This window comes from Ochotona princeps, chromosome 5 (genome assembly GCF_030435755.1).
Source record: "Ochotona princeps isolate mOchPri1 chromosome 5, mOchPri1.hap1, whole genome shotgun sequence".
NCBI lineage: Eukaryota > Metazoa > Chordata > Mammalia > Lagomorpha > Ochotonidae > Ochotona > Ochotona princeps.
Genome location: NC_080836.1, coordinates 12,225,085 through 12,247,276, shown reverse-complemented (window position 1 = coordinate 12,247,276; position 22,192 = coordinate 12,225,085). Strand labels below are relative to the sequence as shown.

The following is a 22,192-nucleotide window of genomic DNA, read 5'->3' as shown; positions in this document are numbered from 1 at the left end:
ACAAAGTACAAATGTCAAATTAATGGTTAAGCAGGGACAGAAGAAAAGTGAAATTGCTGCTGCTTTAGATAAAGTTGATGATGGGCCAGCTCAGTGGAGCAGCATGTTAAGCTGCTATGTGCAATGCCAACATTCCATGTGGATACCAGTCTATGCTGCTCCACTTCTGACCCTGTAACCTGCTAATGCACTGGCCTAGCCTCAGGCACTATAGCCATTTGAGGAGTGAAAAGGCAGATGGAAGATTCTCTCTCTCTCCCTCTCTCTCCTTTCCCTCTCATTTCTCTCTAACTCTGCCTTTCATGTTAATTAATAAATCTATCTAGGGGCTGACTTGGTGATGTAGCATGCTAATCCTTTGCCTACGGTGTGGGCATCCCATATGGGTACCAGTTTAAGTTCTGGCTGCTCCGCTTCTGATCTAGCTACCTGCCACTGGCCTGGAAAAGCAGCAGAGGATGGTCAAAGGTCTTAGGCCCCTGCACTCATGTGGAATTCCCAGAAAAAGCTCCCAACTCCCAGCTTCAGACCAGCCCAGCTCTGGCCAGCTGTGTCAGCCATTTAGGGAGTGAACCAGCATTTGGGAAATCTCTGTCACTCTCTTTCTGTAACTCTTTCAAGTATAATAAATAAATCTTAATTCTTTAAATACATAAATATTTTTAAAAAGACTGAATTGACATGATAAATTCCCAGGACCCTCAGATCTTTAGGGATGGTCTAAAACTCTGGTGTCATCACTTGCAAAAGTGTCTTGGGCTTGATGGAGTTGATACTGAGAAATAAAGCTTGTATTTTTAAAATCATTATCTTTTAATTACATTTCCCACAAACTCTTTGAAATCTCTTTGTGTAACAACAGATGCCTACATTAGACAAGAAGATCTTAATGTCCTAAGCTGTCCCTTTAAGAAACTAGGAAAAGGAGATCAGATGAAACCCAAACTAAGCAGAGAAAAGAAATAGTAATAAAAGATCAGGTTTAAAATTAATGAAATGGAAAACCTTTTTTTAAAAAAAAAGCAATAGAGAAAAACTGGCTCTTTAACACAATAAAATGGATAAACTTTTAACCTAACTAATCATAAAAGAGGGTACAAGACAGAACTTGTCAGAATCAGGAATGAGGAAGGTGCCGTGACCACAAATTGTGCAGAAACTCAAAAAATAATACATTAATAGAGTGAAAACCTTGATCCAGGAAATTCAACAACTTCAGTTCACAAAGTCCCCAAGAAACACCAATTCTGAACTCTTACTAGGAGATAAGCCATTCAAACAGCTCTCTGTCTGTTAGATATTGGATTTCGGAGGCATGCTGCCAAGCACTCGAAAGAAAGAATAGTAGAGAATGGAAGAGGAGTGATTACTTAACCAGCACATTGTAGATGTTAGTTATTTAAAAAGGTGGTAGAGACCTAGTTCATATGATATTATGATATTATCATACGCAGCTAATTCCTGCAACCTGGTTGTTTACCATAAGCTGGAAACACCAGACGCAACGAGGTATCTTAGGAGGTTTATTCCAGCGGGTCAGGAACAGGGTGGAGGGGAAGGGGAAGGGGAGGAGGGGAAGGGAGGCGGGAAGAAGGGAAGAAGAGCAAAGAAGAAAAGAGAGAGCCACACCTGGGTGGCTTTGTCTTGCAGGTGTGGGGGTAGGGATTGGGAGGGTTTGAGGGCAGGCCCCAGGGGATTGGCAACTGCAGGTGAATGCCTAGGGATGATTGGTGAGTGGGCAGGGTTGGGGAAGGGGCTGGAAGATTGGGGGTGGGAGTCTCAGGTGAAATGCCAAGTTACATCTGATTGGTGGATGGCTGGACTGGCGTGAATTTTGTGAGCTGTGAGGAAGAAGAAATGGCGCAGGGTCCAGGGTGGGATATTCGAGTAACTCCTTACAGTAGAAGCTCGTGTTACTCTCCTATCACAGCCAGATGCAAGTATACACCAGTATCCTTTATGAACACAGAGGAAAAATGTGTAACCAAACATTAACACATCAGATCCATCATAATGGCTAACAGGACAATGTGTCCTGAGCTAATCAGGGCCTGTGCCAAGACTACAACATTAGTTTAATGTCCAAATGCCAATGTCATTCACATATTAACAGAGTCAACAGGAAGAACAGTAGGTCCAGAAAAATGATCTGACATCTGTTCCTGACTTTCTCTCCTGGCTGGCAAGGCACAGAAGGGACTATTGTCAACCTAACAAGGGGCATCCATTCAAGTGCTACAGGCTGGAGTAAGCAGTTAGGTAAAGCGGTGGAGAGTACAGTGCCATGACCCAGCTAGTTAAGCATCTACCTGTGCTGGCATCCCATATGGACATATGAACACTGTTCAAGTCCTGGCTCCTCCACTTCCAATCCAGCTCCCTGCTAATGTGCCTGGGAAAGCAGCAGAAGATGGCCCAAGTGCTTGGGCTCCTGCCATGTGTGTGGAGGATCCAGGAGAAGCTCCAGGCTCCTGGCTTTGGACTGGCTCACCTCTGACCATTTTAGTCGTTTGTGGAGTGAACCAGAGGATGGAAGATCTTTCTCTCTTTCTTCTCTTTCTCTAAATCTGCCTTTCAAATAAAAATAAATAATTTTTTTAAAAAAAGATACTGCTAGGAATACCCATATCCCATATCAGAGAGCGTAGGACCAAGGCTTGTCTCTCCTGCTTGTCTCTCCTGCTGAGTCCAGGTGCTAATGCGTACCCTGGGAGGCAGCAGTGAGATTGCTCAAGCAGTTGGACCCCCACCATCCACATGAGAGACAAAGACTTAGTTTCTGGCTCTTGGCCTCAACCTGACCCAGCCCTGCCATTGTGAACATTTGGGGTATAAAAAAATACATGGCGTCTCTCCCTCTCCCTTTCCCACCTTTGAAATAAATAAGAATATTAGCTCAAAACCATGTAACTACCATCAGATTGAATTATTTTCCTCTAAAGCATCTTCATGCCCAAATGAACTTATCTTTCAATTGCATTTTGCCACAAACTTGAAGGATCCTTAAAAAAGATTGATTTATTATTATTTGAAAGGCAGATTCACTGAATGGAGAGAGAGAGAAAAACCTTTCATCTGCTGGTTCACTCCCAAGATGGCTACAATGGCTGGAGCTGAGCCAGTCTGAAGCCAGGAGCTTCGTCTGGGTCTCGATAGGTGTAAGGTCCAAGGTTTCAGGCCATTATGGACATCCTTTCCCAGACATATTAACAGGGAGCTAGATTGGAAGTGGAGCAGCCAGGATATAAACCAGCGCCCAAATGGGATCCTGGTGCTTGCAGGTGGAGGAGTAGCCAGTTGAGCCATCATGCCAGGCCCAAGGGATCCTCATACGATAGTCTACTTCCTCTCCGCAAAAAGGAAAAAAAAAATGCAGTAAGCCCAGTAAATGAACTTAACAAGATGGCCAGGCCCAGGATCACCATCTCTGAGCCAGCAACAAGCTGAAATTCAAATTGTAAAAATCGTTATCACCTAACAGTAGCATTTCCAGCGTGAAACACTTAGAACTAAATCTGCAACAAACCTCTCTATCTGCCTCTCAAACTTTTCAAAAAAAAGATGTTGAGAATTCAAATAACAAAACCACAGCTTGGTGACTCTGAAGCACCTAAGATTAAATGAGAGTAAGAGGGGAAAGCTATGTTGTTGCTTAGGCACGAGTTGGGCATTTGTTGGGCCATCTCTGGACAGAACATTAAAAGGTTCTGTATTCTAACATCTTGATGCAATTGTTCTGTGACTCCATTGGTCCTGCTAGAAAATTAGTTACCCAAAAACAGGATCTTTCTTAAAACCAAATACCACATCCGACTGGAACCTTCCTAAAGTAGAAAAAAAAAAAAAAGCACATTACCCAAACTGAATTAGATGTTGTCATTTCCAGGCCTATCAGATGTCACCCTCTCCTCTGTTGGATCCTTACAGTCAGTTTCCAGGAAGCTATTTTCCTTTTCCAAACCAGAAGCTAATTTACCTCTTAAAACCAGCTTGCTTATTCAATAGCACCCCTGCTGAGTCATCCTGGCCTGAAGCAGCCTGTCCTGAGAGCCAGCTCAGTCACATTGGCGCCCCCCTCTCCTGTGTGAGTTCAGTAAATCTGTTAAATGCAAGGAAGCTTGGAGACAGAAAGACAAGCAGGCTTCTTCTCTTGTCCCCACAGTGGGAGCCCCAGAGAGTGCCAGCTGACACCTGACCCAAGACTGACTCAGAGACCCATCAACAGAAAAGAACGATTTTCTTACCTTCCTCCTGCAGAATCCCAACCCAGGCTTGTTTGCGGTGATGCACCCTCTGAGCTACACGGAGACATTGATAGATTACCACCTGTGCTGTCACCCCAAGTACAAGGTCACCAAGGAGTTCCACGAAGGCTCCAGCATTCCTGTCACCCAGAAGCAGTTTCTTCACCATACGGTAGCGCCCTGGCACAGCCCTGGGATGCACGGTGGGGTGGAGAGGAGGTGGGGACAAGAACCAGGCCTCGGAGGATGTCAGCCATCGCCACCATGGCATTGCCAGCCCCACAGGGGCATGGTTAGGAAAAATGTAGAAACAGCCAGAGCAGCTTCGGGTGCTCCCATACCTTTGGAAGACCCTGGCATCCTATCCACTCCTCCCCACCCAAACACCCTGCAGGCTAATGCTGCCTCATGTCCCCCATTTATTCCTCTGGAAGGCCATTCCAAATGCCCATCATTCACAATTCTAGCCCCGGGAAGGCCACCATATGGTGTTCCTGGCCCCATGATCGGATCTCCTGCCTTTGTGGTCCAGCAGTGTGGACAAGGGGACAAGGTGACAAATGCTCACAGTAAGGAAGTGGCTCTGAAGAATTCCTTCTTCCAGCCACGGGGATGAGCCTGACCTGGCTATTCCAAGTCACTTTTGTCTTCCCACACAAATCTGATCGTGCGGTTTCCTACTTCAAACCCCAGATGGGTTCCTGCTGCTTGCAGGAGGGACTCCAAGTTTATTGACCTTTGCCCCCCAGGGTCCTCAGGGGGCCTGTCCCTCCTCGCCCCTCTTCCACACCCTTTCCAGCTAGTGTCCCCTGACAGCATGAGGCCTGCTGACGCTCCTGCACTCACACACTTAGTTCTCCCTTCCTGGGAGACCATCCCACAAACCACCTATCCCTACTATGAGGACACACTGGCACAGCAGCCACAGTGCTGCAGGGCCACACCTGCCTTCCAAGACACCTGTCACCTGTGTGATGAAGCAAACAGCAACAACACTGCTACTCCTTTGTCTACCATTGGTTTGCATGAGTAAAGAGCCTTTGGTTTTACAGAGAATTCACTCGAGCCCAATGAGATTATACATTTTGAAGCTCACCTTTCAGGACTGAGAAATGAGCCGTGTGACTGACACTGGGAATCGTTCCCAACCTTGACAATGTCCTCGCATGCAGTGCCTTTGTGCTGGCTTCCCTTACAGGACATCATCCCTGGAGTCATGCACTGGAAGAAGTTCCAGTCCCCACTGCTGGTGCTCCCCTCCCTGCAGGATGGATCTAGGCTGGAGATGACTCAGAGGTGAGTTGCAGCTTGTCTGTCTGTGGCAGCTCACTGAAGCCATGATTTCCAAAAAACCATTGCCAACAGCACATCAGATCAAACATGGAAAGTGTGAGGGAGGGACAGGTGTCTGGTCTAATAGTTAAGCTCCTGAGTAGAATGCCCACATTCCGTATTGGACTGTGGGTTTAAGACCCAGCTCCACATTACATCCCATCTTCCTGTTACTGCATATTCTAGGAGGTAGCCAGTGATGATTCAAGTAGTTGGGTTCCTGCCAGCCATGTGGGAGACGTGGATTGAGTTCTGAGCTCCTGGCTTCAGCCTGGCCCAGCTCTGACTGTTGCAGGCACTTGGGGAGTGAACTAGTAAATGGAAGACAGTCTCTCCCTCTCTTTCTCTCTACCTACCTATCAATATAAATTTTCTTTTTTTTTTTTTTTCCAAAAAAATATCAACAAAAGCATGAGGGAAGTTTACCCATCAGAGAATACAATCATGGATTTTGCTATTCTGAATTTACCTCAATGAAAATGGTTTTTCCAAAAAATAATTACATGGCTCATTGACAGTGCTCCAGGGAAAGTCGATGACCGATCAGCATGATTCCACTGAAATACTCATCGTCAGTTTTTAAACTTTGTGAATTTCCAAAGATTAGCCTTTCACGCCCTCCACATCTAGTTCCAAGGGTTCCTCTTCCTGCTCAGACCAAGCTGAGGGCAAGTGAAATGACAAGTGGGCAAACATGAGCAGTGTTCCACCCCGATTATCATGGGCTGTCACTTTGAGTTCAAATCTCATGGCCCAGGATGAGGCTGAGCTGAGCTCCTTCATCACCTGTCTGCCTGTTCACCAGTCACTGGGGACTGGACAGGTTGTACGACGCAGGCATGGCGTTTGACTGGAGTAGGAGTACAAGCAATACCCCAGACACACTCACTGCCCACCTGCCTCTCCCCAGGTGGTGGGTGAGACAGTCAGCTTCCATCTTGGGACCACAGGACCTTCATCTCCAGCAGGAAAAATGCCCCCTAAATGAGGCCACGTGCAGCCTCCTTCCAGAATCTTCTCTGTTCACATTCCCTGTGGGTCATTTGCTTAGTGTTTCTCTGCCACCATCCTTGGCTTAGAGGTTAGCAAGAGATAGAAAAGCACCCAGTAGAGCCAGTATCATGCAGCAATGGGTTAAGCCGTCATCCGTGATGCCAAAATCCCATATAGTAGCCCCAGTTAGAGTCCCTGCTATCCCACTTCCAATCCAACTCCCCACTAATGCAGCTGGAATAGCAGCAGAGGCTGGCCCAAGTGCTTGGACCCCTGCCATCCACATGGAAGACCGATAGAGTTCCTGGCTCCTAGCTTCACACTGGCCCAGATCTGGGCTTTGTAGCCTTTGGGGGAATAAAACAGCAGACGAAAGATCTCTGTTGTGCTCTCTATCTCTCTCTTCCTCTCTGTCTCTCCCTCTCTTCACTCTCTCCCTCTGCCTTTCAAACAAATAAGTGAATCTTAAAAAAAAAAAAAAAAGCACCTAACATTTTGCCTAGCAGTGAAGACCCCAGTGAAGCTATTCTTGGCTGCGTGCCACTCTGTCACAGGCATTTAGGGAATGAAGCCGCAGGTGAGATCTTTAGATAGAAGGACAGACAGATTAGAGAGAGGGGTGTTTCTCTCTTCTTTCTGTCTCATGATTCCTCAAATATTTAAGAAAAAAATCACACAGCGTAGGATTTGGAACATGATAAGCCCTTGAGTGTATCCGCCTCTTTCCTGGGAATTCATGTATGCCTTGTTCACCCGGCTTCATCCTCTGTATTCTTTGTCTTAGCATAAAATTTGAAGCTGCCAAAGCCAACAGCATTGTAAAAGTTGTAGCTTCAGAGGTGGCTGCACGACCCCATGGGCACCACTCTGCCCTGGGGCAAGTCATTTACTGCTACAACTCCCTAAGCAGTGGCTTCCTGGCAAGCATGGGGTTTGTGGGGAGAGGGGTGGGCAATGGGGTCCTCCCTAGGCTGCAGTGAGGATTGTAGCAAAATGACCAAATGAGGTTTCTGGCCTCACGCCCCCGCCCCCCAACATGGTGTGCATAGAGACAGGACACTTCAACATGGCCCCAAGTCATTGATAAACTTCGTCATGCGAGACTGGATGGGCTTAGGGCATCATGATGGGACATGAGGGCTGAAAAGAAAGACAACCCTCTGCATGCTTTCCGAAGCAGGGGCCTGGCACCCATCTCCCAGGCTGTGTTTGCAGTGAGCCATGGATGAACATGCAACTCTCCTGGGCTCCAGATACCGTGGATTCTACAGGAACCAAGAACCACCTCCCAACACCTGAGTTGGCACTTCCTGCACCTGCCCCTGCCCCTGTAGGCTCTGTGGGACTGATTCGCAACTCAAGAGCCACAGGGAGGATGCCAAGCCCACTGCAGGTCCCATTCCAGGCCATGTGTGGCTATTACTACACACAGTGCCAGGATGATAATGGCTTTGCCCTCTGTGAAAGTCCTGTCTTCACTTGGAACAATAGGCCGCGGATCACGTGTCTTCCAAAAAATGCATACTTATGACTGACACTTCAGGATGTCAGTGACCCCAACCTTGACATCCCCAGCTTTTCTCAGTGTCTTCTCGTGATAGGAAGAGGAAGGCATTCTTCTGAGCCTCTTTCCTACATGAGTGCACTCATGCCTTTCAAGAGAGCTCCTCCCTCACTGCCTGACCACCTCCACAAAGCTCTACCCCTCCCAACATATCCATAATGGGATCAGGACTAGGGAGAGCACAGGAGTTCAGTCCCTAGCATGTGCCTACAAACCCAGTCACAATGTGTTCACTTCCCAGCCTGTTGAATGAGTTCCTGTTCCCTCCGAGGTTCCCGCTTACATCTGTTGGCCCCAAGAGCTCTTTGCAGTAAAGCCACACCACCCAGGCTTCAGTGATTGTTCCAAGTCTTCTTGGTCTTCAAACGGCATTGAAGCAGCTCAGCATTTTACTCTCTTCAGTACAGCAAGATCATTGGTTGGGTGTCTGTGGGCTTCTAGAAAATGAGTTAGCTGCACTGCAGGGAGCTGCTTAGGGGTGGGGATTTGGCCTGGCAGTTCAAAAGCCTGCCTCCTGTGTCCCAGTACTTGGGTTTGACACCTCACCCCACTCCTGATGGCTGTTCATGCAGGTGCTTGGGGGCAGTGGTAACAGCTCAGGTAACTGGGTGCCTGCCACACACACATAGGAGGCTTACAGTGAGATCTGGCTTCCTACTCCACCAGATCATAAGAAGCAATTTCTTAAAAAAAGGAAGACTATATCTAGTCCAGCAGTTCCCAAACTTTAGGATTTTTATGGATCAGTGGAAAATGTTGGAGACTTTCACTTAGGTTGTCAGTTTTGTTAAGGGAGGAAGGTATTTGGTGCAGTACTTAAGTAGTTCCATGGGCCACTGCACCCTGTAGCACGGGGCTTGATTCGAGTCCTACCTCTCCTTCCAATCCAGCTACCTGAGGATATGCACTCCTGGGGGCATCAGGTGATGGCTGAAGCTCTTGGGTCCCTGCCACCCATGCGGGAGAACCCAGATGGAGTTCTAGTTTCCTGGATTTAGCATGGCTAAGCCCTCCCCCCACCCACCTTCCTCACCCCCAACTCCCATCTCCCCTACTCCTGCTATTAAGGGTGTTCAAAGAGACAATAATACATAGAATATCCCTGTCTGGCCATTGCTCTGCTTTTCAACTAAAATGAGCATAAGTATTTAAATAATAACAAGAAAACAAGCAAAAAGAAAAAAAATTTTGCCCAACCACCATCTGCTATCATCACCACTTCCATTTCCAAAGAAGATGTGAAAAGCAGGAAGAATCTGGTCTCGGGATTTAGAATTGGCTGAGCTCATATGGGGAGCAGCTCTTGGCTATCCCTGTTTAGTCTGCACAGACATCTCTTCTCCGGAGAGGGCCCACCTTCCGGCTTCTCAGTCCTTCTTCTTGGCAGAAATTCCCACCCCCGCACTCCAGGCCACTGCCCCAGCCCTGATCCCATGCACTCTATAGATTCGTAGGATTTCTCAGGGTGAGCCTACGTTCCCCATCATGAGTTAAGCAAGAAGGGTTCACTCCAGAACCTGTTTTTGTGGTGAGTGGGATTATTAAAGACCATAATCTGAGTGCTGGATGTGCCCATTGCTATTGGAGTGTCTTTGTTCTTGGCCTCCTCAGCAGTCAAATCAGGAGGCCCACACAGGTGCGCGCACACACACACACACACACACACACACCTGCCTACATGCAAAGATCCCTACATGCCTGTGTATATACACACACACACACATAAGCACACTTCTCCACATGCATATTCTAGCAGCAGTTAATCCACGCAGAGCTACAGCCCCACTGCTTGCTTTCCACTCAGTATGTCCTCTTGTACCTCCTGTTTTCCACTGGGAGTGTACTGGCTCCAACATAGCGACTTACTCAGTTTTATTACACATTGAAAGTCTTGTCAGAATTGCTTCATCCACAGACACTGTAGGCCACAAACCCAAGAAACACATTTACTTGAAGTTCTCCCTGGACTCCTCTCCTAGCCAGAACTAGTGCAGAACCACCCTCTCTACCAAAAACTAGCTGGAGGGGTTTCCTGTAGAACCCCCAAATCTGAATCTGCTTGCCCAGAATGAAAAAAAAAAATCACTGGCTTGTGGGAGGTGGAAGAAACTATGTGTGTATTACAAGGTGCAGAGCAAGGAGCTGGGTGGCCAGCTCTGGATCCCAGAGCTCCCCAAGCAGAAGGGGTGAAGGTTCTTATAGGCTGAAGTTGGTGCTGAGTGGTCCATCGTCAGCTCATGTCCAAGTGCCTGCTTGGCTGCTTGTGATCGCCCTTTCATTGGTCAGTGATGCCATACTCTTTAGGGATTTTTTTTAGGATGGCCAGGTGGACTCCAGTTGGTCTTGGGAGGGATGGGTTTACATGCAGGTGGCAATTACCTTCTGCCCCACACCTGGAATTCCCTTACACAAACCCCTCTGGATAGCACTGGCCAAGCAGGTTTTATCTAGTCAAAAGCAAATGAGTCCTTGAGTCTAATGTTTAGAGCCCCGTAGGGCCAACTGTATCACTCCTTCAGTTCAGCAAGCTCCTTTTGATCCAGAAGGACAGAAAAAAAAGATGCTTGGGCTAAGTGTGGGAAGCTGGGTCCCGGTACTACCCTTGGTTTTAAGGACACTTGAACAGGGGTTCCATTTCAGGACTGGGAATATAAAATACTGCAGGGCCAGGCATGGTAACCTAGTGGCTAAAGATCTCACCTTGCACATGCCAGGATCCCATATGGGTGCTGGTTTCTATCTCAGCTGCTCTGCTTCCCATCCAGCTCCCTGCTTGTGGCCTGGGAAAGCAGTTGAAGACGGCCCAAAGCCTTAGGACTCTGCACCTGTGTGGGAGACCTAGAAGAAGCTCCTGGCTGCTGGCTTTGGATTGGCTCAGCTCTGGCCGTTGTGGCCACTTGGGGAGTGAACCAACAAACGGAAAGTCTTTCTCTCTGTCTCTCCTCCTCTTTGTAAATGTGACTTTCCAATAAAAAGAAATACATCTTTTTTTAAAAAAAATACTGTATTTACAAGTTACTGGTATTCTTTCTCTTTCTTCTTTTCTCCCTCCCTCCTTCTCTTCTTTCTATCCCTCCTTCTTGCTCCCACTCTCTGTGTTTCTACTTGTTTTCCATTTGGTGTGAGCATGGATTTCAGGCAAAAATTTTTCCATTTGAATTCAGTGTCTGACTTCTATTTTTCTGTCTTATTGATTTCATCTTTTGACTGTTTCAAACACTAGTTCCCCAAACTCAACTACGCAAAATGACAGACGTGGGGAAGCATCTTTCTCACCCAACTTGTTCACAGCCTTTTTTCCCATCCACTATTGCAAGCAACCAGCTTGAATTGATCATGTACCTTGCTGTGGAGGTCTTAGCAGAATCAGTGGATTTTTCTTATTTTCCCTTCTATGAACTATGACACTCTAGATATGCTTTTCTCTATTGGTTTTGTTTATTTTTACTCAATTGTGTCTCCTTTTATCAGCCTGCCTCAGTTCCCTGTGTTCCTCAGATTCCCTTCCATCCGTAAACACCGTGATGCCAGAGTTCTTTTCAGTCAACCTCCATAACTGACCAACAGGTGCATTTTTGAGAGATTTGTTTATTAGAAAGGCAGAGTTAGAGAGAGAGGTTTCACCCACAGGTTCACTCCCCCAAATGGCTGCAATAGTGAGGAGTGAACCAGGCTGAAGCCAGGAGCCTGAAGCTCCCTCCGGGTCTCCTATCTGAGTGGCAGGGACCCAAGCACTTGGGCTGTCTTCCACTGCCTTCCCAGGTGTATTAGCAGGGAGCGAGATTAGACATGGAGGAGCTGGGACTCCAACTGGCATTCCTGTGTGGTGCCAATGCAGCAAGTGGTAGCTAAGCCCACTACGCTACAATGCAAGCCCTCAACAGGTGCTTTTTCGCACAAGAACAAGGGTGAGACTTAGCTCAAAAATCCTGCATGTCCAGGCCAGTGTTGTGGCATAGTAGACTACGCCTTCTGCGACTCCAGCTTCCCATATGAGCACTGGTTCATGTTGTAGACTGCTCCCCCTCTGATCTTACTCTCTGGGAAAGCAGCAGAATGGCTGAAAGCCTTGGTCGCCTGCCCCCACGTAGGGGACCCAGAAGAAGCTCCTGGCTCCTGGCTTTGGCTTGCTCAGCTCTAAGCATTGTGGCCATTTGTGAATCAATAGATGAAAGTTCTCTTCTCTTCTCTTCTCTTCTCTTCTCTTCTCTTCTCTTCTCTTCTCTTTCTGTCTCTCAATCAGCCACACCCTCCTCTGCAATTCTGTTTTTCAAATAAAAACAAAATAAATCTTTAAAAAAAAAAAAGACCCTGAGTGTGAACAAGCAGAAGAACCCAAATAGAAAGGCCAACTCTCTCCATGTTAGCCCCAGCTTGTCATCCTTTACTTGTTAGCATGACACAGCAATTTATCTTCCAAGCTTCTAGAAATCTCTCCCGTAGTCTTGTTGGAAATTGTTATCCTCTGATGGCCTTGTCCTCTTTGCTGTTGCATAGCTCATCTTTTATCCTTTTAATATCATTTGAAAGGCTTTTAAGGAAGCAATGGAGACCAGAAAAGCAATATTCATTCCATTTTCAGACAGGGCTAGCCTTTACAATAATATTTCCCCCTATCTTAGTAAGTTCCAGCATGAGAAAAGTAAACAATATATTCAGGGATGGGAAGGAAGTTTTGAAGCTGAACAGAGTGGCCAAGAAGAGTGTAAATGCAGGGAGGAAATAACTAAGAACCAAGATCTGATTACTTAAAGCACCTCCCCTTCCCATCCAGAAAATACAACCATGGGCTCTCCCAACTGAGAAGTTCTTATTGTGCACTCCAGAATAAGACCCTATTGGACATCATTCTCCTGCCTCTGCCCTTGCCTCTCTGGAAGCTAGAGGGGGGCGTCAGGAGCAAGGGAGGACGGAGCCACAGCTCTTCACCTACAGCAGCATAGGAATGTTTTGGGGAGTTATACCAGGGTGGGCAATGGACCTAGTGGTCTAGATGCCCATACCCCAAAGGGCCTGGATTCAAGTCCCAGCTCCAGCTCCTGCCCAGGCAGACCCTGGGAAGACAGACAAGATGGCTCTGGTAGCCTGGATCACTGCCACACACATGGGAGACCTGGGATAGAGCCCCTGGTTTCTGGATTTGGCCCCACCTGTTGTAGGCATTCGATCAGTCTTTCTCTCTCTCTTTCTCATAATTAAAAAAAGAAAAGAAAATGCTATAATGATCTCCAGGCTGCAAAGATGACTGCCAACACTTTGCTACCTGTGTGATTCTCCCCACAGCTCTGATGCCTTGAATTCGGTGATGCTCCCTGTGGACGTGCCCACCCCGCTGGATGCCTTACCAGAAGAAGACAGACTAGAGGCCGAAGAACGGTAGAACCCTAGCCTTTGCTCCTCTGCTATAATATGTTTTCCGGTAACATGCAATGTGTAATATGTGTGACACCTGCCACACAGCCGTACCAGCCCCTGCTTCAACACCAGATAGAGAGTGGGCAACCTCCAGGGCTGATGTCTGCTTCCTTTAGGGGCCCCCAGGAGCTCAAGGGAAGGGAGCTCTAAGTGGCACTGACAGGGTTGGAAGATATCAATGATCATGCGGACATTTTGGGGGGAGTTTGGACAGATATAAAAAAAGGTGGGACCAGCATTGTGGCACTGCAGGTAGAGTCACTACCTGCACAGCCAGTGTCCCATATGGGTCCCAATTCCAGTCCTGATCCAGTTCCCTGCTTATGTGTCTGGGAAAGCAGCGGCGGAAGATGGCCTAAACGCTCTCCCACATGGGAGATCTGGATAAGGCTTCAGCCTGACCCAGTCTTGGCCATTGTGGCCATCTGGGGAGTGAACCAGCAGATGGAAGACTTCTATGTATCACTCCCTCTCTTCATAAATTCTGCCTTTCAAGTAAGTAAATCTAGTTTAAAAAAAAAAAAAGAAACGAAACGGACCTGGTGCGGTAGCCTAGTGCCTGAAGTTCTCATCTTGCACATGCCTGAATCCTATTTGGGTGCCGGTTCGTGTCTCAATGACCCTGCTTCCCATCTAGCTCCCTGGATGTGGCCCGAGAAAGCAGTCAAGGATAGCCCAAAGCCTTGGAACCCTGCATCCAGGACAGAGACCTGGAAGAGGCTCCTGTCCCCTCACTTTGGACTGACTCAGCTCCGGCCCTTGCAACTGCTTGGGGAGTAAATCAGCAGATGGAAGATCTTTTTTCTCTGTCTCTTCTCCTCTCTGTATATCTGACTTTCTGATAAAAAAAATACAATTAAAATCCTAAAATTTTTAAAAAATGTAATTTAAAAAAAGAATTGAAATATAAGCTCATGGGCTCATATTGTGGCACAAGTTAAGCTGCCACTTGCAACACCACCAGCATCCCGTATCAGCAATGGTTCAAGCCATGGCAGGCAGCTCCACTTCTAATCCAGCTCCCTGTTACTGTGCCAGGGAAAGCAGTAAAGGATGGGCCAAGTGCTTGGGTCCCTGTACCCATATGGGAGACCTAGATGAGATCCTGGTTCCTGGCTTCAGCCTGGCCCACTCCTTGCTGTTGCAACTATTTGGGGAGTGAGCCAGCAAATGAAAAATTCTGTCTGTCTCTCTCTGATGCTCTGCCTGTCAAATAACTCTTTAAAAAAAAAAAGTTTTATCTCATGAACATGAGTACGGAGAACTCAAGATATTGTGCAGTTTAGTGGTAAGGGGTACAAGCTGTGAGTTCACACCCTCCCCTCCATTCACCCTCAGTGTACTTTGGGCAAGTGGTGTCACTTTCCAGCACTTCCATATCCTCACTTCTAAAATAGAATAAACCCTGGATGCATCTCACAGGTGACTGTGAAAAACAAATGAGGGAATCCAGGTATAAGTGTGTAGCCAGGCACCTGACACATAGCAAGGTCTCAGGGACCATTAGTAATGACCTTGGAAAACCAAATCTCTACTGTGCCATTCAACCTTCTGATACCACAAAGAGATGACTTGGACAAGCTGTGCTTGGAGGAAAAGAGGTGGCTATTGGCTGCTGGGTTTGGAAGCTCATGATCCAAGGCCAGGCCGTCCCTTTGATTTACATCTGGCAGGGCTTGAAGACAGCGATGGCAGAGCATGTGTGGGGAAGGATCCCACAGTTAGCCCAGAAGAGCCTGGCAGTTGATACTTTCTGCCCAAGAATGGCAAACAAGAGCCAGGTTGGTCAAGGTCATGGGGAGATCTGTCTTCTGACAGCCTCCCTTCTGCTTGCACTGCCAGCCTTGTTGTTTGCAAATGCTCCTGTTTTCAGTCCATCCACATTCTAAGCAGCACCTTCAGCTGGGTCTGTACTCACTGGAAATGGTCTACAACAGGCACAGCATCTTCCAGGCTTGAAGATACGCCATGATCAGTCTTGTCCCTCACTGTTTCAATCGCTTCCTCCTATCCAGTCTGTTAGCACATTTCAGAGTGCACGTGATCCATCAGTGAAACCCCAACTATGTGAAACATAGGATGCCCAGATCTTCTAAGACCCACTGCTATGCACGGTTGCACGAGCTTCTTGAGGTTGGAGTGCTGACGGGAAAAGGAAGTGCCTTCCACTCCCATCTGCTACCTGCAACAATGCCTGGACTTCAGGTTCCCCCGAACAAGTCTATCTGGCCCAGCCTGCCAGGAGGGTGGAAAGGAGGACCTGCAATGGAAATTAAAATACAGCCAACTGACACCCCTCCACCCAACAATGATGTGCACGCTATTGCAATTCAGTTTCATCATCTACACTATGGAAGCAGTCACCATACAATGAGTTGTCAGAGCTAAAGACGGGAAGCCAATGCTGATGCGATGATAGCGTTAATATCAAGACACAAGGAACCATCAGCTTCGCTTCAGCCTCTGAAGCTTTGTGCCTCTGTCCATCTCAGAAGCGTATCCTCCTTGTTTGAGCCTTGCACAGACAGCTGCGGTCAGATGTGTGTGGCAAGGCAGTGGCGCAGCAAGGTTAAGCTTGTGTTGGAGTGCGGGTTCGAGCCCCGGCTGCTCCACTTCCCATCCAGCTCCCTGCTGACATACGTAGGAAAGCAGTGAAGGATGGGCCAACTTGTTGGACCCCTGCCACGCATGTGGAAGAAGCTCCTGATTCCTGGTGTGGCCTTTGTGAATAGGATGTTAGCACACAGGAAGACTTACTAGCTCGAGACTCTTAGCAAAGTACATCCATGTCCTCCACACTTACCCTCCAGCCCCCTACACTCTGAGACCCCAAAAAGCATTGACCCAGCTTCAGCTACCAGCCAGCCAGCAAAGCTCCAGGCCACACGCAGGTGACCACCAGCCGAGTCTGGCCTGTCACTTGTGTATATAAAGAAAATTTCACTGATGCAGCCACTTGCATTTATTGCCATATCATCTGTGATTCCTTTCGCACCACTACAGCACCGCTAAGTATCATAACAGAGATCTCACAGGACCCTTGGTGACCCCTGTTATAGTAAAAATCTACAGAACGATTAAAAAAAAACCTAGAGCCTTTCATTTTTTTTCTCCAGAGATTATTTAGAAATCCATTGCTTTGTGGCTGGCATGGTGGCATAACTACTAATCCTCCACCTGTGGCACCATCATCTCATGAATGAGATGCACCTATGTGGGAGACCCAAAGGAAGCTCCTGGCTCCTGGCTCCTGGCTTCGGCTCAGCCAAGCTTGAGCCTTTGTGACCCTTTGAGGAGTGAACCAGCAAATGGAAGATATCTCTCTGTGTGTGTTTCTGCTTCTCTCTCTGTAACTCTGAATTCCAAGTAAAATAAACAAATCTTCACAAAAAAATGCTTCATTCTGTTATTCTTTGCTATTGATTTTGCTCCTACTCTCATTTTGGCTGAAGGATATACCCTGAGTGATCTCTGGCTTTAGAACTAGTGTGGGACTTTCCCTATAGCCCAGGATACGGTCAGTATTGGTAAACGGTCACTGTGTACCTGAATATGAGCTCAGTAACCCTGTTTTATTTTTTAAATCACTTCTCCTCGGTTATAAATAACTGTCCCTACCACTGCTGGAGGGAAGGCAATTTATCACTCTTGTACTTCTTTGAATGCAGACTTTGCAAAAGTAGACAGAACTCATGTTGACTTGCGTAACTCCTCAAATGCCCGTGGAGTTTCGTCCTAGTTTTTGCAGTAGGAAAGAAAGTGGCTCCCACTAAACTTCTTGCATTTTTTTTTCAGTGAACTCTGCGAACGCCACATTGAGATCATGCTGACTCCGGAAATGATCCAAGCCGAATTCCCTTTGCTGGACCCCAAGGACGTCAAGAAGGAGAAGTAGGTGTCCCATCCTTGTGCTTTCTTAAGAGGCAGCCCAGGGCTCAAGTAAATCCCACATGGTCTGCTTCTAACACTCTCCAGTGGGAAAGAGATGCAGTCTGATGCTTCCTGTACCTACACGTGTGCGTCTGCCCAGGGACCCCACCCATGCACACGGGACCAGTCGTTCTCTTGGTTCATCATTCATCATGTGCTTGTTCTTGTCAGTACCTGATTGAGCTTCTTGCAGGTGTCAGGATTGGATGAAATGTCAAAGAAAAATAAGAAAAGAAAAAGCTTTATCCTTTGTCACCACATTGGGGGCTCACTCACTCACCAAGCAAGCCCCATTTTTTGGCTTTAAGGAATACTTTTCTAGTATAAATAACCGACTATCCTAATTTTGCTCTCTTCCCTTTAAAAAATGCCCTTTGATTTAAAAAATCCAGAAAATGATGAAGAATAAAGGGGCAGGCATAGTGGCCTATTGGGATGCCCGTGACCCATATAGAAATGCCAGTTTCAACCCTGGCTGTTTGGCCTCCAATGTTGCTCATTCATCTTGGGAAGAAGCAGATGAATGGCCCAAGTGGTTGGGCCCCTGCCACCCATGTGGAAGATCTGGGTGTAGTGCCAACTGCCTGGCTTCACTCAGTTGTAGGTATTTAGGAAGTGCATCCCTCCAGCTTTCACTGGCAGACTTGGGCATCAGTGGGTGACTTGCGTATTTTGTTTATAGAGGTTTATTTACGTATTTATCTCAAAGTCAGAGAGAGAGACTTACTGTCCTCTGGTTCCCTTCCCCAAGTGGCCACAACAGCCGGCGCTAGACCAGGCTAAAGTAACACCATGTGGTCTCCCATGTGGGTGGCAGGGACCAAGAGCTTGGGCCATCTACCTATTGCTTCCCAGGCACATTAGCAGGAAGCTAGATTGGAAGTGAAGGAACTGGGACTTAAACCAGCACCCATATGGGATATTGGCATTGTAGGTACCGATTTTACCCACTTTGCCACAGCACCCTCCCCAGCCAGCGTGGTTTATTCAGCCCCTCCTTCTGTTCCTCTGTCCTTTGCCACTCAGAGACATGAAAGAGCAAGCCCTGCCCACAGAGAAGCTGGGAGAGAAGGTGCTGGAGGAGATGAGGACTCTACGGAGCAAAGCCCTCAACACGTACCTGATTCTGGAGTGACAGCTGCCAACAGGTCAGCTCCCTGCAATTGCTTAACTGCAGTCACAGCAGTCCTCTGGGTCCCTTTATATCCCAGGGACTTTCACAATTAAAGTTTCTAGAGGAAAAAAGCAAAAAGAAAGATATGCGAATGATTCATACATAGTTTTATTGTAACTGTGACTTTTTAAAAAAATATGTCATGAGTGTGATGGAGTGGCAGAAGCTTCTCTGTGCAAGGTTTAGGGCTGGGACAGAACTTTCATGAGCAAGGCCAGAGAATCTTTGGTAAGAGACTTAGACACTTGTTTCCAGAGGCAGGGGTGGGGAGATCTTTGGGGAGTTGGGGGACATATGCCTAGGGGGACAGGATGGACATAACTGACCTTGGCATTGGTGCTACTCCAGGAAAAGCAGCACTGCCGAGGATATCAGCTCTCTAAGCAGCTGACACTGAAAGCTGGCAGAGTAGTCTGCAGACAACTGTAAAATGGTCCTTTCTCCAGGGGCATGTGGCTGGTGTGTGCCAATGGCCAGGAGTCTTGTTGAACACTGCCTGCGAAGCCCACAGGAGACCATAGCTGCCATCCCCGGTAGCACCAGGCTGACAGCCATGCCTGGGGCACAGCCCAAAAGCACCATGTCCCTGGGGGTGGGGAGGAGAGAGGATGGACTGGCATGTGCACCTGAGCCTGTTCATCCTGAAGAATTATCTTTTCAATACTAAAGGGTCCACACATGGCAGCATCTTGGCCTGGACTGGAGGGAGCAGGGTCTTTCTTTAGACAAGAAGGAAGCTGGATAGAGTCACTCTGAATACCCTGACCCTGGCCACGGCTACGACGCTTATGTGGATGAGACACAATGGGGCCTGGCCAGGAAATAGCCTAGGATGCCAAGGACCACTCAAGCCTACCCAAGCTGGCCTGGCTCCATGCAGCTGCACTTTGGAAAGCCCAGCCTGGAGTCCCTGATGTGCACCCCAGACTGGAGACCCCTTGTTTACTGGGTGTCCCTTCCCCCACCTGGCAAGTCCCGCAGCGTGCATCTCCATCTTCCAGTTACCAACTGAAATCTACACCTGCACATGAGACCCCAAGAACCCAAACTCTTAAGGGGTCTCAAGCCTTGGGAGACAGCCCATTCTCACAGTGCCAAGAAGCAGTTGGGGAAGGGGATTTGTTTTTCCATCGTGAACCCGAATTCTTCAGGGGCAAGGCACCAGCCACAGTGTCTCTAAGTCAGCTGTTCACACGCCACAGACAATGGCATGTTGTCAAGCACCAGGTCTTAGTTGCCACTTACATTAAACTGGCCTAGAGAGCAGATCTTGGCACAGCAGTTAAGCCATCGCCGGAGTTGCCCCTTCCCATGTCAGAGTGCCTGGGTTCAAATCCAGGCTCTACTTTTGATCCAGCCTCCTGGAAGGCAGCAGGTGAGTTCAAGTACTAGGGCCCCTGCCATTCGTGTGTGAGACCTAGATAAAATTCCAGTAGCTGGCTTCCACCTGACCCAGCCTCGGCTGTTGCAGGCATTTAGGAAATGAACCAGTTGATTGAAGATCTCTCTCTCTCAATATCTCTTTGCTCTTCTAGTAAAATACAAATAATTCTTTTTTTTTTTTTTTTACAAAATGGCCTAAGCTTGCTTCCATAGTTTTAGTCTCTATAAATTATATGACTTGACTTAGTAGTATCAAGCTGCAATCTCATGAGTTCATTTTTATGACCAATGGCTGAATCTCAGCCAATCAGGAAAGCTGAGGTTCAGCCAAGGAAAGCTGAGGTTCAGCCAACTGCAGGCTGTCAGCTGAGCAGACCACACCCATCAAAGACACCTGCTGAGCATCACGTGATGTATGTGTGTCACTTCCTTTTCTTGTCTGTCATCATTGCCTGCCCACATAGCTGGGCACAGAACTCAGACCATCTCTTCAGTCTTATCACTGCCTAGCCCATGAATCATTCTTTGGCCAGGCTCATCTTTGAACGCTCTGTATAGCTGGCAAACAAGTGAGCTTGGATTGATGAGGCCCATTTCTTTGGTGTTTGCCTCCAACAGGTGCAAAGTGGAAGCTTCCATTCATGGGTCATGAAAAGCAGGTCCCTGTGGAAAATGCCCTGGGAAGGAGAAAGGCAGACTCTGATTGTGGGTTAAAAAAAAAAAAAAAAAAAGGCTAGGGTAAAATCCACAGTACCCAGGGGAAAATGCAGTTTCAGCATTGCAATTGACAGCATGGTGACACAGTTGTGCATATTCTTTGGGACATACTACACCAAAACATCCCCCATGTTTCGTCTGAGCCTCACATGGAACTGGGCACCCTACATTTTTAGCTGCTGACTCTGACAACCCTGCTCACCACAGTGGTGGTCCTGGTGAGACAGGTGTGAACGCAGGAGAGGATGGTTGCCTTAAACAGTAAACACACAGGGCTTATGGGTGAGGCATGAGGCAGCTTTTGTGACCTAAGAGGAAGACAACAGTCCATTTTCCTTGGGGTCCACCATGCGCCAGACTCTCTGTCTTGAGCTTTTACTTCCTACCTACAAAGAGGCAGTAGTGAGCAGCCAGGGGACTGCCTAAGTTGGTGACAATTCTGGAAAGCTGTGTGTCCTCCAGGCCTGGGCAGAATATGGGCACCTATAATACAACAGTGCAGAACTGTGCAGGTGCACTGAACAAATGGGATAGAGGTGGGGACAGGGGGCAAGGACACTGTTTCTGCTTGAAGATCCCACAGTCTTTTTTGTATCCTATCATCTTTTCCTCCTGCCTCACCTGGGTCTGCCTTATCAGCCTAAAGGAATAAAATTAGATTGCATTGCTTCTGCTAGTCCAAACTCACAGCTGTGTCCCCATCTCATCCAGTGGCCTACCTGACTTCCCACAGGCTCCTCTTGTTCTCCAGAGAGGTTCCAGCACCTGGGATGAGAGCAGGGGCATACTCTCATGGCCTAGGAGGCTGCTCCTGATGACCATTAATGAACCCGCTACCTTTGGTTGCCTTTGCTGGCCCAGCACAAAGGCTTTTCTGCTAGCTGACATCCCAAGAGTGTCACTGGCTGAGGGGCCTGAAACTCATGCCACCATACCCAGATGGGCAGTCTTCCCCAAGGGCAGAAGGCAGGCAATGTCCCCAACAAGCCAGGCTGGGTCTGACATGACCCTTGGGCAGGTATACACACACCTACCACAAAGACACAGCGCACACACACGTGAAGAACACAGAAGACCAGCTGAGGACCCTCCCTGGGCAATGTGCTTAACAGGCAAAGTATCAGGAAGAAGTTCCAGGGTTGAAGCCAAGGCAGAGACACTGGGCCAGGGAGCCTCATCTCACAGCCAGGGTGTAAATAGATGGCCCATCTGGGATTTCATTGGCAGGTGGAAAGCTCTAGGCAGGGAAGCAACTTCAGCTGTTCGAAGCAGGTATTCTTGAGTCTACATGTAGAACTGCTGCTGGGGACCAGAAGTGCTATAGAGAAGGATTTGGAAACCTGTGACAGAAGCCCCATTCTAGAATATTCCACCAGATACCTGTCTGGTACCAGGGCCTATTCTGAGGCCAGAGGTTAGGCTCATCTCACGGTTAGACAT

General features: G+C 47.8%; 1 protein-coding gene across 3 annotated transcripts in view; it reads left to right on the top strand.

Annotated features, from left to right (window-relative positions):
- Positions 1-18,759, top strand: part of CFAP221 (cilia and flagella associated protein 221) — a 71,947-nt gene extending 53,188 nt beyond the window's left edge. For 2 of the 3 annotated variants that reach the window (XM_058664394.1, XM_058664396.1), the window contains 5 exons: positions 4,258-4,416; positions 5,443-5,540; positions 13,417-13,509; positions 17,344-17,439; positions 18,505-18,759. In XM_058664394.1, the coding sequence (XP_058520377.1) occupies positions 4,258-4,416; positions 5,443-5,540; positions 13,417-13,509; positions 17,344-17,439; positions 18,505-18,613 (555 nt within the window). In that variant the 3' untranslated portion in view covers positions 18,614-18,759. Of the gene's footprint in view, positions 1-4,257; positions 4,417-5,416; positions 5,541-13,416; positions 13,510-17,343; positions 17,440-18,504 lie in introns of those variants that run through there. The other variant, XM_058664395.1, reaches the window with a different exon arrangement.
- The last annotated feature ends 3,433 nt before the right edge of the window (positions 18,760-22,192 follow it).